Source organism: Myotis davidii, unplaced genomic scaffold (genome assembly GCF_000327345.1).
Source record: "Myotis davidii unplaced genomic scaffold, ASM32734v1 scaffold1219, whole genome shotgun sequence".
In the NCBI taxonomy this organism is placed as follows: Eukaryota; Metazoa; Chordata; class Mammalia; order Chiroptera; family Vespertilionidae; genus Myotis; species Myotis davidii.
Genome location: NW_006290442.1, coordinates 157,254 through 171,833, shown reverse-complemented (window position 1 = coordinate 171,833; position 14,580 = coordinate 157,254). Strand labels below are relative to the sequence as shown.

Sequence of the window (14,580 nt, the reverse complement as noted above, 5' to 3'; positions counted from 1 at the left end):
AAGCCCTCTTCCTTCTTGTTCAACCCCAGTGAGGATGGAAATTTCTGGTCACTATCTTCTATGTATCAATTTTTGTAGGCAATTCTTGAAGCCTTCCCCAGAGCCTTCTCTTCTCCAGGAATCTCATGTGACTCTTTTCTGCCTCTAACATTAGTCAGACATCTGGTGACATCTGGTGAACTCTGATTTGTGGGTCCTGCCAGGAAGGTGGCTGTTCCGGAAGTGATGGAGGGTAGAGAGGCACCTCTCTGTCATTACAGTCCCTTGGCTCGCCACACTGCCCTCTCCTTCCCCCTCCTCTAGGAGGAGGCTTCACGTAGCCACTGGCAGTGGTCACTATGCTCTGGCCTCTTGTCCCTGGAGAAGCTGAGTCAGGTGTCTGACTAACGAGCTTCACACATACCTGCGCCCCCAGCACGCCTGCCTAGCCCACTCCAGTTCTGCAGATCTGTGCCTGCACCAGCCCTCCAGGCCTGAGCAGAGCTGCTGCCTCTGCCACTTTGTCATTTCATTTCCTGGCCAGAGCCTCCCGCAGGACTCTCTCCTAGCCCCTCCACCTGTCCTTTCCTTGCCTGGCAGAGGTTTTCCCAGCTTTTCTCAACTCAGACACAGCCAATCAAATCATTTGCACAGCCTGACATTTGCTAGAAAATTCACTTAGCAACCGACACTTTCTCAGGCCTGCATGTTGTTGCAGGCTCCTTCTCTCCTGCTTCCTCTTTATCACAGTCTCCTCTTCCCAAGCTCAGGACACATCAGCTCCAATCATTAGGCCACTCCCACCCTTCATGAAACACACACCCAACCCAAGACCTATAGACTCAAAAATGAAAAGGCAAAAGACAACAGAAATAGGGGGCAGAGTATTCCATGTTTTTCAGGTCACTGTATGGTTTCCATTAGTGATGCCATCATTTTATTTTATATCATTTTTTAATTCCATTTTAAATGTCAGGGCTCAGATTCTTATGTCTTTCTTCCAAAACACTTTTTGCAAAAAAAAAAAAAAAATAGAAAAAATGGAGTATTATGTTTTGTTTGCAGTTCCATCTAAAATTTCTAGCTGAGCTACTGATTATCCAAGTGGTGGGCTGGTAAAACCTGGTTAATTTCCTGCCTCGGCTTCCTGACAGGTTTGGTTTGGCTTGGGATGCAATGTGCAGACACTTCCACATAGGGCGCCTTTGCCAGGAGCATACCACAGGGGGTGGCTGGTATACACCACAGCCCCAGAGAGCCTGGGTTGGCCCCAATGAAGGTGGCAATGCTGGTGAGCTGACGGTGAAGCCTTAGGCAAAATGCAGAGAAAACCACAAGGCCTGGCACAGCCCTCTAATGTGTGAGCGCTCCTCACTGAGCCTCAGACTGTGCTGATAATGAATTAGCAGGAAATGCAGAGAGTGGGAGAGTAGGGAGATAGTTGATTCCCATGAAAAAAGTGGGACAAGCAGAGACAGAGCCCCTCCACCATGACACACAAACAGGACATTGAAAGGGCAGGCTGTATGGGGCAAGTCTTGAAGCTGGCAGCACGGAGCCTGGGGCCTGGCTTTGGGGCTTAACAAACATTTATGGTTGAATGAAGCAGATACAGAGGTTGCTCCTAGGCTGGGTTCCCTCCCCCAAGTCACTGTCGCCACTTACTCTTCCAAAACATTTTGGGCTCCAAGTTTGTCCATCAGCATCTGGAACTGGGTTTCCTCATCTTCATCCAGGTCACCCAGATCCTCCTCCGCTCTGGTCTGATACACCTTCTCCTCCTGGAGCGGGGCCACCTGTTCATCTGCATCTCCCTGACTTGGCTTGCTCTGGCTGAAGAAGAAATGACCTGGGGGATGCATGGTACAAGGGTCTGAATCAGGCAATGCTCACCCAAGAAGACCTTCCCTTTCTCAGTTGCCAAGAATCATTTGAGGTTCATCTGAGAGAAGAAAAAGGGAAACCACCTATAGCAAATATCCTAGGACAACATATTCTGGATTTTGTGTCTTTCCTACTACTCCCAAGAGACTCTGCCAGAGATGCTAGAATAGAACCTGGGAAAGGCAGAATGCATGGCAGGTACTCTGGCACCTTGGTGGTTCTCAGTCCTTTAAAATCTGGCTTAGAACTCATCTCTTCATTGATTTCTTCTCTAAACAACAAGACCTTTCTCTCCGTCACACCCCAGTGACCCAACCGCCCGTGCTCCATGTTATCATCTACTTGGACCTACCAGCAGCATCGCTATACTTCACGTTCGCAAATTACTGTATAGCTTCAGGTGCGCTCTTCCCATTCTCATACGGTCTAGTAATACAGCAATCTGTCTTATCTTCCTAAGACCATTGCAAGCTCCTGAAGGCCAGGAAAGGCCTCAGATACTTCACAGTAAACTATACGGCACCTTGTGGGAGCCAGATGTGCAGTGAAATGTACCTGCTGATTTATCTGATCAGTATCTGCTCTAATCAATATCAGATCAGTCTAATTTGATGGCATAGCTGGTTTTCTTGTCTCCTTCATGGATCTCTGATCTCCTGGTTAAGCTGGAATGACTGTCCTATTCAAACCCTCTAGGAAGTCCTAAACCCCGAGACTCAGCCGGAGTCTGAGTCATCCCACTTTATCGTCCTCTAGTACCAAGGCAGAAATGAGAGGCTGGGAATCTCATCTCAGCTCCCCCTTTCATGCCAGGCCTTCTGCCAGAGCTTCTCTGGATTCCACTTGCCATTGCTGGTGGCAGGGAACTTGGCAATGACAGTGTGGTAAGCACTGAGAGAGCAGTGGTGTGAGCAGCCAAGGAAGACATATGAAAGAGCCACAAAATCCAGAGCCTGAAAATGTCAGGAAGGCAGAAAAGCTTGTGCTCCCAGGACCCTGGGATCTGGTGGGCAGGGTGCACTTTCTGTAGGGTTAGGGAGACCCAAACAATGGGGCCCCCGCATCCATCAGAACTTACTAAACCCAGTGGTGAACTCCTCTGGAGTCAGAAAGCCATTGCCATCAGCATCCAGGGCATCAAACACATCCTCCAAGTCCTCCAGGCTGAGGGGCAACTCTTTATGGAGCCTCTGAAAACAACCCAGACCGCACTGGTTAGCATTCATGATCACGGAGGGTGGCCTGGGGCCTCCTGCAAAAAAAGGCCCATCGGGGCCCTGTCCTACAGAAGCCGGAGTGAGTGTCTGAAGACCACTTTACCATCCTTCTCCTCCTTGGAATAGTAGAATGTCAACCAGTTATTGGGTGCCTGCCACAGTGCTAGGCAATTTGCTAAGTGAGTTATAAGTAAGTATTTAAACATGTATATATTTGTCAATATATTTATATATCTTCTATGTTAATATATCTTTGCATTGAATTCTCATGACACCCCTCAGAGGTGGGTGTTATTATCTCCATTTTATAGATGAAGTGTGAAGTTAAATGACCTGTCCCATGGTCGCCTAGCTCAGCGGCCGCCAACCTTTTGAACCTCACAGACCACCAGTGGTCCGCAGACCACCATTTGGCGACCGCTGCTCCAAAGGTTTCCTTAAACCAGCGGTTGCCAACCTTGCGGACCTCACGGAACGACATTGTCACGTGTCAAGTCCAGGTCTGACTCTTAAGCTGGTGCTCCTCACAGCTGTAATGGACCGACTGTACTGGAAACTATACAGGACTGAATCCTATTGTGGGGTGATACTCACACAATGTGAGGCTGTCAAGTTAAATGAGCTAACAAATGTAAGGAATATGTCATAGTGCCTGGCAGGATGAGAGAGAGAGAGAGAGAGATTGATTCTGACCAAACAAGGCCACTCAGTAAGTGAGTGACAGAAGCAGTTTTGTGCCCAGTTTTTCCCGCTCTGCCTGAGCCCCTTTCCTCAGCCATGCTACCTCCCTACTGAGATGCGGGTGTGGGTCACACGCGCAGAGCTTTCTCTGATGAAGGCCACTCATGTCTCAGGGACCCAGCACCACATCTGTAAGTTCTCTGGGACACACATTGGTTCTTCAGCTCCAAGTGGGGACTGGATTGGCCCCTTCTTCCCTCTGAGTGGCCTGTACCCCTCACATCGGTTTATGCTCCACTCTTGCTCCTACTGGCTCTCAACTAATTCCTGACAGGATTTTAATTGCTGCGGACTTAAGGTAACAATTCTAGAGAACATTTGTGTTTTAAAGGAACCTGGGCAAGATGCTGTGTGAGGTCATAAATAAACGCTGACCTAAGTCCTGGGCTGAGACCAGAACAGAAAGGACCAACTGATGGGATGACGAGCAGCGTGGCCTGGTGTGCAGTGGCCCAAGCCAAGGCTAATTTGCATAGTGGAAACAAATGTCCTCTTATACCCTAATAATCTAAGTCTCCAAATGAGGGCTCCCCAAGGAGTTCATTATATACCCCCCCTCCCAGTTAGCCAAAGGACAAGTGCACAGAATTCCTGTGAAAGTGACTGAAAGCTGAATGTAATGAACACAGGACCTACGGAAGGGAGTATATACTCATCTGGACAAAAAAAAAAAAAAAAAAAAAAAAAACCACAAAAAACCTGGCAGGTGTAAAGCCCATAACATAACATGCAAGAATACTTGGCTTGATCCAGTGGCAATCTGCTAGCTGATATGCCATAAAGTTTAATTTGGCAGGTACGTGCATTAGGGAGATTATGATGCATTACAAAGTGGGAAGACAGAATGATGTGAAAGCCATTTAGAAGAATTAAATTAAACATGAATGAGTTTTTGTCAAGGAAGGGGAGTGAGGGTGTGTGCAAAAATTCTAGAAGTGCATCTGCTTAGCATACAGCAGAGTCTCTGGTTTACCAGCAGCCATAAACCAGCCGTCCCAAACGCTGCAGGAAGAGAATGGGGAGTGAGGAATCAGTTTTGCCAGCAGAACGTTTATTAGCTCTGCTGAAACAAAAGGCATCACACTGAAGGTGGGGGAAGAGCCCATTCAGACTCCAGCCCTTTCTTTGGAAACACCCTTCTCCCTCCCCACTGTCAGCCTAGGGTTGCTAGGCCTGGTGTGAAATGGGACAGCACACACAGAGCTGAAGCCAGAAAAGGGCTGGAAGGGAACTGCTGAGGTCGGTGGGGTCCTCAGCTTGGCTTTCACCCAAACCACCCACACGGTAGCTTTTCTCTTGTTAGGATGAGCCAAGAGAAGCTATGTCATACCCCACCTTAGGCACTGTTCCTGCATCTAATGCCTCCCGCCACAAATCCTTCCCATTGTCTAATCCCAATCCTCTGTCCACATCTCAAACCCAATGTCCTCTTCCTGTTGTCAGTGAAGATGAGAGAGCAATATTATATCCTCCAAGTAATTCCCACTCTTCATATCCTGGCAAATTCGCACTGAGTGCTTCTTTAGCCTTCTCCGCAAGCCGCACCACGCCAGAGTTCATAACCCCTTTTACCTGAAAAAGCCTTTCGTCTTAGTAACTATAATTCTCTCTTATTTGTCTTTCCTCTCAGGGCCTGCAGCTTATTCTGGTCTTGTCCCCTGGGTACCCAGTGTGCTGTGTCTGGTCAGGATTACTCTTTCCTCTCTGTAAATAACCGTGAGACTCTGAGGTCACAGCAGAGACCAGCGCTGGGAGGAAGACCCAGTTTCCCATCCCGGCTCCTGCTGCAGTCCAAGGGTACTCTGGTTAATCATTCTCTCACTCCCTGTCTGCTTACCATCCCACACCTGCCCACCGACCACCACCATCTATTTGGCCAGCACCACCAGGCACGGCCTTGCAGAGCCCCTGCTTCACTCCCACCCCCTGGCAGGCCGGCAGCAGGGAGGAGACATGGAAGGACATCAGCGCGCCCTATTCCCTGGCCCAGGGGGGGCCCTGCTCCTCAGAATCTGTGACTCCTGTAAACACTGGCCCCCCTTCACCACCTTTAAGAAACTCTGAATTGCTGCTTCCCTCTCAGCTCTGGCCTCTCTTGCTCAGGAAGCTCTGTGGCCCCAGGTTCGGCCAGTACACACAGACTCCCCAAACCCATTCTCTCACTCACAGTTCTCACCTGGGCTTGTATTTTACATGCTGTAGATGTGATATCTTGGTGAATGTCTGCTCCTTCAGGGGACTCGAAGCTTTGAGAACAGGAACCCATTCACTTTTCCTCGCTACTGTGACCCCAAGATCCAGCCCTGTGCTGACACACATGGAGTATTTAGATATTTGTTGAATAAATGAGTGACTAAGAGTGATCACAGGGATCCTGAACTCCTATTGACACAACGTTGGTCTAGACTCCAGAGGAGCACTACTGTAGGTTCTTATAAACTGCGGAATCCAACCGGGTGCAATCCTGCAGCAGCAGCACTGAGGCCTCGGGCTCCAGGGCCCGGGAAAACACTGTCTTCTGCTGCACTCACCCTGACCCCTCTACCTTCTGGGTCACAGCCCATGGCATGCCCCGTGAAGCTTGAAGCAAATGTTTGCGCTGCTTTAACCATGTCTCAGGGGACACTCATGAGAGAGAAAACCAGACGAGCTCCATCCTTAGGGCCAGAATGAAAGTCTCCGTCCTTTGGGGGCTTCCAAGGCATCCTGCCCAGACCTCTGTCCCAGCACAGCCAGGTCTTCCCTGGGGTAGAGCTGAGCTTCCAGAACCAACAGTTTTCAGGGTGAGAATGTGAAGCCCTGGAGGCAGAATCCACCTTTTTCCTGCTTTGTGGTTTAATGTGCTTGGTTTCGGCTGATTCCTTGGTGTAGATAGGGGTTCTCAACCTCTGCACTATTGACATCTTGGAATGGAGAGTTCTTTGTTGGAGGAGGGGCAGCAGGGGAGAAGCTGTCCTGTTCATTATAGGATATTTAGCAACATCCCTGGACATTACCCAGCAGATGCCAATAGCACCTTCCTCTCCAGTAGTTTCAATAAAAAATGCCTGTAGATATTGCCAAATTTTCTATAAGAGGCAAAATTGCCTTCACTATTGCACACTGATCACAAACAAAAATAGCACCAGCTGGATACATATGGAAGGTGCCTTCTTCAGCAGAAAAGCCCTCTGTTTATCTCTGAGGAAGGACAGATGACTTGCACTTAAAATCACAGCTTGATGGGGCAGCCACCATGGAAAACAGTATGGCAGTTCCTCAAAAAGCTAAAATTTACTACGTGATCCAGTAATTGTACTTCTGGGCATGTGCCCCAAATAATTTAAAGCAGGAACTCAAAGGATATTTATACACCCATGTCCATAGCACTGTTGTTCAAACTCAGAGACATGAAGCCACCCAAGTGACCATTGACCGGTGAGCAGAGAAACAAAATGAGCATGTGTGTACATGGTACATTATTCAGCCTTAAATAGGAAGAATACCCTGACACATGCTACAATGTGCATGAACCTTGAAGACATTTTGCTAAGTGAGCTAAGCAGTCACAAATGGGCAAATGCTGTGTAATTCCCCTTAGATGAGGTAGTAAAATTCATAGACAGAAAGTAGAGTGGCCGAAACCGGTTTGGCTCAGTGGATAGAGCGTCGGCCTGCGGACGCAAAGGTCCCAGGTTCGATTCCGGTCAAGGGCATGTACCTGGGTTGCGGGCACATCCCCGGTCGGGGATGTGCAGGAGGCGGCTGATTAATGTTTCTCTCTCATCGATGTTTCTGACTCTCTCTCTCTTTCTCTCTCCCTTCCTCTCTGTAAAAAATCAATAAAATATATTTTTTAAAAAAGTACTGTTTAAAAAAAAAAAAGTAGAGTGGTGGGTACCCAGAACTGGGGGAGGGAAAGGGAGGAGAATTCAGTGTTTAATGGGCATAGAGATTCTATTTTGCAAGATGAAAAGAGTTCTGGAGATGGATGGTGGTGAATGCTGCACTGCACAGCAAAGTGGACATATTGAACTATCTGCACCACTGAACTATACACTTAATTGTTAAAATGGTAAATTTTATGTGATGTACATTTTATCACAATTTTTAAAAATCATGGTATGGAGGACACTGGGTCTGGGTTAAGAAGACACAGGGTACAAGTCCCCCTCCCTCCCACCGTGCACCAGAAAAACACCAGGTTTGGTCTCAGGGCTCAGTGCCCTCCTGCTCCCTTGTTCTCTTCTAATGCTGGGAGGTGCTACCATAGTTCACAGGGGAGGAAGCATGGCCAGGAGGTGCCGAGACATACAAACACACATTGCTAGTAAGTTGCAGATTCAGAATTAACACTCAGGTCAATTTAAAAAAAAATCTTTAAAAGTCTTCTTGTTAACCTAAATCAGGCGTCAGCTAGCCCTTTTTGTAAAGGGCCAGGTAGTACATATTTAGGCTTTGCAGGCCCTCCGGGCTTTGGCACAAACTGCTCAGCTCTGCCTTGGGAGTGAGAGCTGCTGTGGACACTGTAAATGAGTGAGCACACTGTGTCCCAATGCAACTTCACTTGCAAGAACAGCTGCTGGGCCAGATTCGCTTGGTCTGCCGATTCCTACATGATTCTTAACAGTCTGGCTAAGCCAGGAGTTAGTTCTAGGCAGTGCTGGGAGGTAGATAACCATTTCACTCCTCTAAAATATCAGGAAAACGGGGTTTTTGAGGCTCTAGGTTTCTTCAGAGAGAGCTCCTCCCACCCTGCATGCCACTCCCTCCCCCAGATGCAGGAGTCCCTCCGTGCCCTCTCCAGCTTGGCCTTTCATGTCCCTCTGTCCCTGTGAGACAGGACTGGCTCTCACCCTGGGGCCTTGGCCCTCTGGGGCCCTCTGCTTCTCTAGGGGACTGTGCAGACCCCACCCTGAAAAGCAATCTGAGAGGTTCCCGGTGGAGGGGAGTGGAGTCTGAGGGGCAATGGGTGGAGCTGAGGACCCTCAATAGCTGCCTAAGCTGTTCCCACAGGTCAGGCTCCACCCTCTCGACCCTGCAGCAGGATGTCCTCACAAGGAACCTCTGCCCCCAGTGCAGCCACTTCAGTCCCTCCAGGGACCACTAAGGAGAAAGGCTTCTCCTGGCCCCTGCTCCTTCCGGTCTGGGCTCCCTGCTCCTCAGGGCAGCTGGACTGCCTCCTGCTGGGGCTCAGCCCACGGTGGCCGTGTCCCCCACCTCTCAGATGACTGGGAAGTCCACCTCACACTCTGCACATGGGCTTTTGTTAATCAGGAGAGGGAACAAGAGCACTGGGGAAGGAGCTTAACTCTCCCATTCATTTTTCAAAAGGACAGCGAGCTCTCTGTGGTTTTGTTCCAACTCTTCCTCTTCACGGCCTCCTCCAGCCCCTACGTTCTCCATCCACGTAACCCACAGCCTCTCCTTCCTTGAGAGTCATTCTCTGTTTTAAAGGGCCTTTCCTAGTGGCTGAATTTTTGTGTGTGAACACTTTAAACTCTTCTCCCTCAGGCTCCCATGAGGCTGTGCTAGGAGCTGATGGTGAGAAGGGTGGTGCTGGGCAAGTCCAAGGAGCTGGCCACCAACCAAAGGGGTGATGATGTGGGAGTGACAGGAAGCAGGAAGGTATCTGTAGGTTCTGCCCAGGAGAACCACGGGGCACGTGGACTTTACTCAGATAGCCCAGGGTCAACTCTGAGAGGCGACTGTCCATCGTTTCTCTCTTTCCAGCATGTCTTTCTCCAGACGTGACCAGTGGAAGCATCAGAGAAAGTGCTTAGGTGACATGCTTTGTTCTCTCTCTTGATAGCACTCTCTTAGTCTGAAAATATGAAGAATGTTCAATGCTTCATTGTCCACAGTTACACAGAAATTTCAAAAAACTAAGGAGCTGGTAGAAATAAGTGCCATGAATGCACATGCATCTGCTGGCGGATGCCATCTCCCACTCCCCCCGCCCCGCCTGGGTCAGGAGTGAGGAATGAGGGAGGAAGACTAAGGAGGGATATAGCTGAGTTGGTGTCTCTGCACTCGATGTTTCTGACTTCATTCCAAGTCAAACACAAATGATTTCTTTAACGATTTCCACTTGGCAGCTTAGATTCCCCACGCCTCTGCCTCCTTTCATTGAAGAGCGGGTTTCAATGCAGGTTAACGGGGATCTACACAGTGAAGTGCACTGTGCATGTGACCCAGAATGATCCTCAAATGTGAGTTCCCTTTTCCCTGTTTCTAGAAGGGATAAGCAGAAGTTAAGGGCGCTATTAGAACTATGACCACCAAGCACCACTATCAGACCTGTGAGTAAAGTTCGCAGACAGGGGTTTGTCACTGGTTTGCACAAAATACATGAAATCTGGCCTTCTACGTGAAGTGAGGCTTTGGGGATGAGTTTCAGTGACAGACATTTATTGGGGAGTTAATTACTGAAAGAAATTGAAGAACCCACAAGTCTGATCTCACTGTAGGCTTAGCTGGCTCTATTTCCTGGGTCGTTTCCCGTCAATTTGTGCAACTACTGGATAGTGGAGGGGTGCTGGGAGAAGCCAGAATACACCATCCGCTGGGCCAGGAGAGAAAGACCCGCTCATCTTAGCCTCCATGCCTTGTGACTCACACAAGTGAGCAGCAACGGGATTGATACGAATGAGGTCTAGTTTCATTGTCCAACTTTAGTATATTCTGAAAACCTAGACTTAAAAAAAAAAGAAAACCCGGCCATTGCAGGTCTTGCTTCTAATAGCATAGCTGCCAAAAATGCTCTTGACAGAGCAGTGGCAACAAGATATGGAAAAGAGATGCTTCCATAGAGCTCCAGTGGAGCCTGAATTTTATTTACTCACATCAGGGTGAAATCATGACTGCAGCATAAGAGGCTTAAGTGAGACACCAAGAAGAACCAGACCAAGGGTGGGCAAACCATTTCCTAGCTATAAATCAGACATATCCTACTTTTGTATGACCAGTCAGCTAAGAATGGCCTTTACATTTTTAAATGGTTGAAAAAAAAAACATTAAAAAAACTTTTGGTGATGCGTGAAAATTATTTGAAATTCAAATTTCAGGGTCCATAAATAAAGTTTCATTGGAACAATGCCACTCTTGTTCATTTACATATTGCCTATGACGGCTCACGCAGAGCTGAGCAGTCAGGACAGAGACCACATTGCCCATAAAGCCTAGAATATATATCCTCTGGCCCTTTACAGACCGTTTGCTGAGCCCCACACTGGCAGATGTGTGCACTGAGGATCTGCATTATCTCTCTCTGGAAATGCTCACAGAAGGGGTTAAGTGTGGTTGGGTTTCAGAGAGAAGAACAGACAAGGTGAGCTTCAGAAATGCCTTTCTCTGCGAGCTGCCCAGACACACATGCAACTCCCAGGAAGGACTTCAGCAGAGCTTTGATGTGAAGCAACAAATTGGTGCCTTTTCACCTGTTTCAGAAGGTTCTTCACCACCTCCGACGTACGTCCCTTGTAGTGCTATCACCTTCTCCCCAACCCCGGGGAGTTACTGAGTCAGGAAGGGAAATAACCCCCCGAGTATGACAGCAAGCAAAGACCAGAAAAATAAGGGAACCCGGAGAGCTTGGACCGATGCCTCCTCCCAAGGCGGAGTTTACGGCCTCTTTTCTGTTAAGGACGGTGCCTCCAAGGGGGCAAGTTGTAACCTGAGACAGGAAGACCCAGGCCATTTGGCTTTCCAGGTGGACAGGCCCAGCCTCGCCCCTCTTACCTGCATATCCCTCCTGGCGATAAAGCCCTTGCCCTCCGCATCACAGGTCTGGAAGAATTCCTGTGCCTTCCTCAGCATGGCTACCTCTGCCAGCACCATCTCCTGTGTCTCCATACACTCCAGGCTGTCCAGGGGGCCCAGGCAGGCCCCATTCCCCTTCGGTCCCCGGGCAGGTCTCTGGGGCCTAGAAACCGCTTTCTGGTCAGGGGTAGCCATCCAGGTTTATCAATTTCTCCAAGTCTTTTCAGACCCTGAGAATAGAAGATGAGAGAGAGAGGTGAGTGTAGTGGGGATGAAGTGAGGCTGAGAAAGAATGAAGGGGATGAGAGAGAAGCACAGAACTGCTTACCAATGTGCCCAGCATCTCTTAGCAACCACCTCTCAATTAGCAGAAGCTCGGACAAGGGGAAGTGTGCCATGATCGCTAATTGATCAGCCAGCCCATCAAAGAGAAAAGAGAAGAGCAGGTAAAGAAAACAGACACTTCCAGATTGAAAGAAAATGGGTAGAGGAAGCCTGAAAATAATTTCTCCCGATTTAAACAAACAACAAAACAGATTCTGATAGACCAGCTACCATTTATTGAATGTTTACTTGTAGGCAGGCACCAGGCAATGGTCTCTCTCTATACATCATCATTTAGTTCTCTCATCTCTCTGAAATAGATCGTATCATCTCTATTTTATTGAGGCTCAGAGAGGTTGAGTGACTTGCCAAGGCCACACAGCAGTTTGTACAAATTTGTGATTTAAATGCAAGGTCATCGAACTTGTATTTGCTATTAATCCCACACTGTCCTGACTCCTCCTGAGCCAATGTTGCAGGGCTCCCCCCACTCAGATGCACTCTCTCCTATATCATTCACAACCAACAAGTTCTTGGTGAGTGCTTAGGCTCTGCCACAGATCCATGGAGGCCATGATGGCTGGATGAGAAAGTGCACCCTGTCCTGGTTTCTGGGATTTGTGATTCTGTCTTCAGCCAATGTAGAATCACAAATCACAGACCTCAGTCAGGTGTGTGTGTGTGTGTGTGTGTGTGTGTGTGTGTGTGTGTGTGTACTTTTGTTAATGTGTGTGTGCTTTTGTTAATCCTCACCCAAGGATAGTTTTCATTGATTTTTAGAGAAAGTGGAAGGGAGGTGGAGAGACAGAGAGAGAAACATCAATGTGAGAGAGACACATCGATTGATTACCATCCAGGTTTGTCAATCCAGGGCCAGGGATCAAGCCTGCAACCTAGGTACATGCCCTTGACCAGAATCAAACCCAAGACCCTTCAGACCACAGGCTGATACTCTATCCACTGAGCCAAACTGGCTGGGGCTCAATGAGGTCCTTAAAGTCCCTCAAGGAGTTTTTTTCAGAAGATTCAGTGCAATGTGATGTCACAGAAGAAGGCACAAAGCCTGGCTTCCAGTCTGGACTGCACTGCTACTTGAACAAGTCACCTGTCTGGGCCTCAGTTTCCCCATCTGTACAATTAGAAGACCGGGCCTGCTTGTCTTTAAAGGCCTTTCTCCCTCTAACAGTCTGGAAGTCTGACATTTTAATATAATTAAATGTTTTTATTGAAAAACTGGGTTAATATGATAAAAAGAAAATAGCAATATCCTTGGATTTTTCCATCTGAACTTTTGAGAAGTAGACTAGGTCCAAATTTTAAATGTATGACAATATTTGAATTTAAAAATATAGCTATGCCCTGTAATGCATTTGATGGGAAAATAGAGAAAGTGAAGTCCTAAACCACATTTCCTATGACCACGGTCAGAATAAAGGCAGAAAATTACTGTATCACCAGGTAGGTTTCTCTGACTATTAGAGTCTGTGGCTCAGCTACACCATGACTCCAAAGTCATCTATTATTTCAGTCAACACCTTCCATCTGTGAGATCATGGGCCTGGAGCTGGATGACCACCTCGGCCCCAGGAATGGAGTTCATGGAACAGAGCTGGGACAAGGCAGAGCAGGCTGCCCTTCTCTCTGTGCTTGGGTTGAGCAAAGAACTCCCACCCTGACACCTCTGACCAGCCCCTCACTCGGGAAATGGTCTTTCCTTCATCCCTACATGTGCGCGTGGGCTGTCAACTGATCAGAGGCAGATTTCACATTTTTATTCTGTCTTTCCCAGGGGGAACTGCCTTGCACATAAGTCCCCAGAGAGCAGGGCTGTGTCTGTAAGGCTTATTTATGTGCACTGCCTGGTACATCTGCGTGCAATGCTGAGCTCAGGGAGGGCTTTTGGATAATGATAGTGATGCTCTGAGCTTCTGTAAATACACAGCATGAGCAGAGCAGCTGCGGTCTTCCTGATGTCTGAAAGGCCTCATCCCCACCTGCTGTCCCAGACACTAGGCTAATAAAACCTGTCATTCCCAGGCCCCTAACCTATTTCATCCTATTGAAACCTGGCATCCTTCCATACGGTACATAGGATTAGGATTCCTGTCAAACAGATGAGGAAACTGACTTTGGGATAGGTTTAGTAACTCAGATCAAGGTCTAGTATAGTTAGAGGCTCATGTACTTACTGTATCACATTGCCTTTCTATCATAGGTCCTAGCTGTGGGCCTGCTCATCACAGTCTACACATCCCCAACTGATAAAAACCTAAGCCACCTCCCAGAGGCATGCTGATCATTTTAACATTATTCATTCATTCATTCATTCATTCATTCATTCATATCTATTGATTACCACACAGTAGGTTCTGAGCTAACATTGAGAAATGGACACATGAATAAAACATGGTCTCCAACCTTAATGAGTAAGTGTCTGTGGGATTTTAGTCATGGTGACTGGCTGTGAAGGAAGGTATTTTGGATTGGGTCCCTCCTTCATACCCTTCAAAACAGACTATATAGCAATCATCTACTACTGACCCAACTGTGTGACTTAAGTGAGTCCCTGAACCATCCTGGGCATAGAAATTAGTGAAGATGTTCTCTCAGTTGCAGGTCTGACTTTCTCTGGGTCTCTGCCATGTCATAGGTGATGCATGGTATAAAAGAACCTATGTAATATTTATAAGGAAGC

General features: G+C 47.9%; 1 protein-coding gene across 4 annotated transcripts in view; it reads right to left on the bottom strand.

The window, feature by feature from the left end:
* CRACR2A (calcium release activated channel regulator 2A) overlaps positions 1-14,580 on the bottom strand; it is a 143,900-nt gene that overhangs the window by 75,981 nt on the left and 53,339 nt on the right. For all 4 annotated transcript variants that reach the window (XM_015563748.1, XM_015563749.1, XM_015563750.1 and 1 more), the window contains 3 exons: positions 11,541-11,791; positions 2,942-3,053; positions 1,645-1,828 (listed from right to left, as the gene is read on the bottom strand). In XM_015563748.1, the coding sequence (XP_015419234.1) occupies positions 1,645-1,828; positions 2,942-3,053; positions 11,541-11,756 (512 nt within the window). In that variant the 5' untranslated portion in view covers positions 11,757-11,791. The remainder of the gene's footprint in view (positions 1-1,644; positions 1,829-2,941; positions 3,054-11,540; positions 11,792-14,580) is intronic.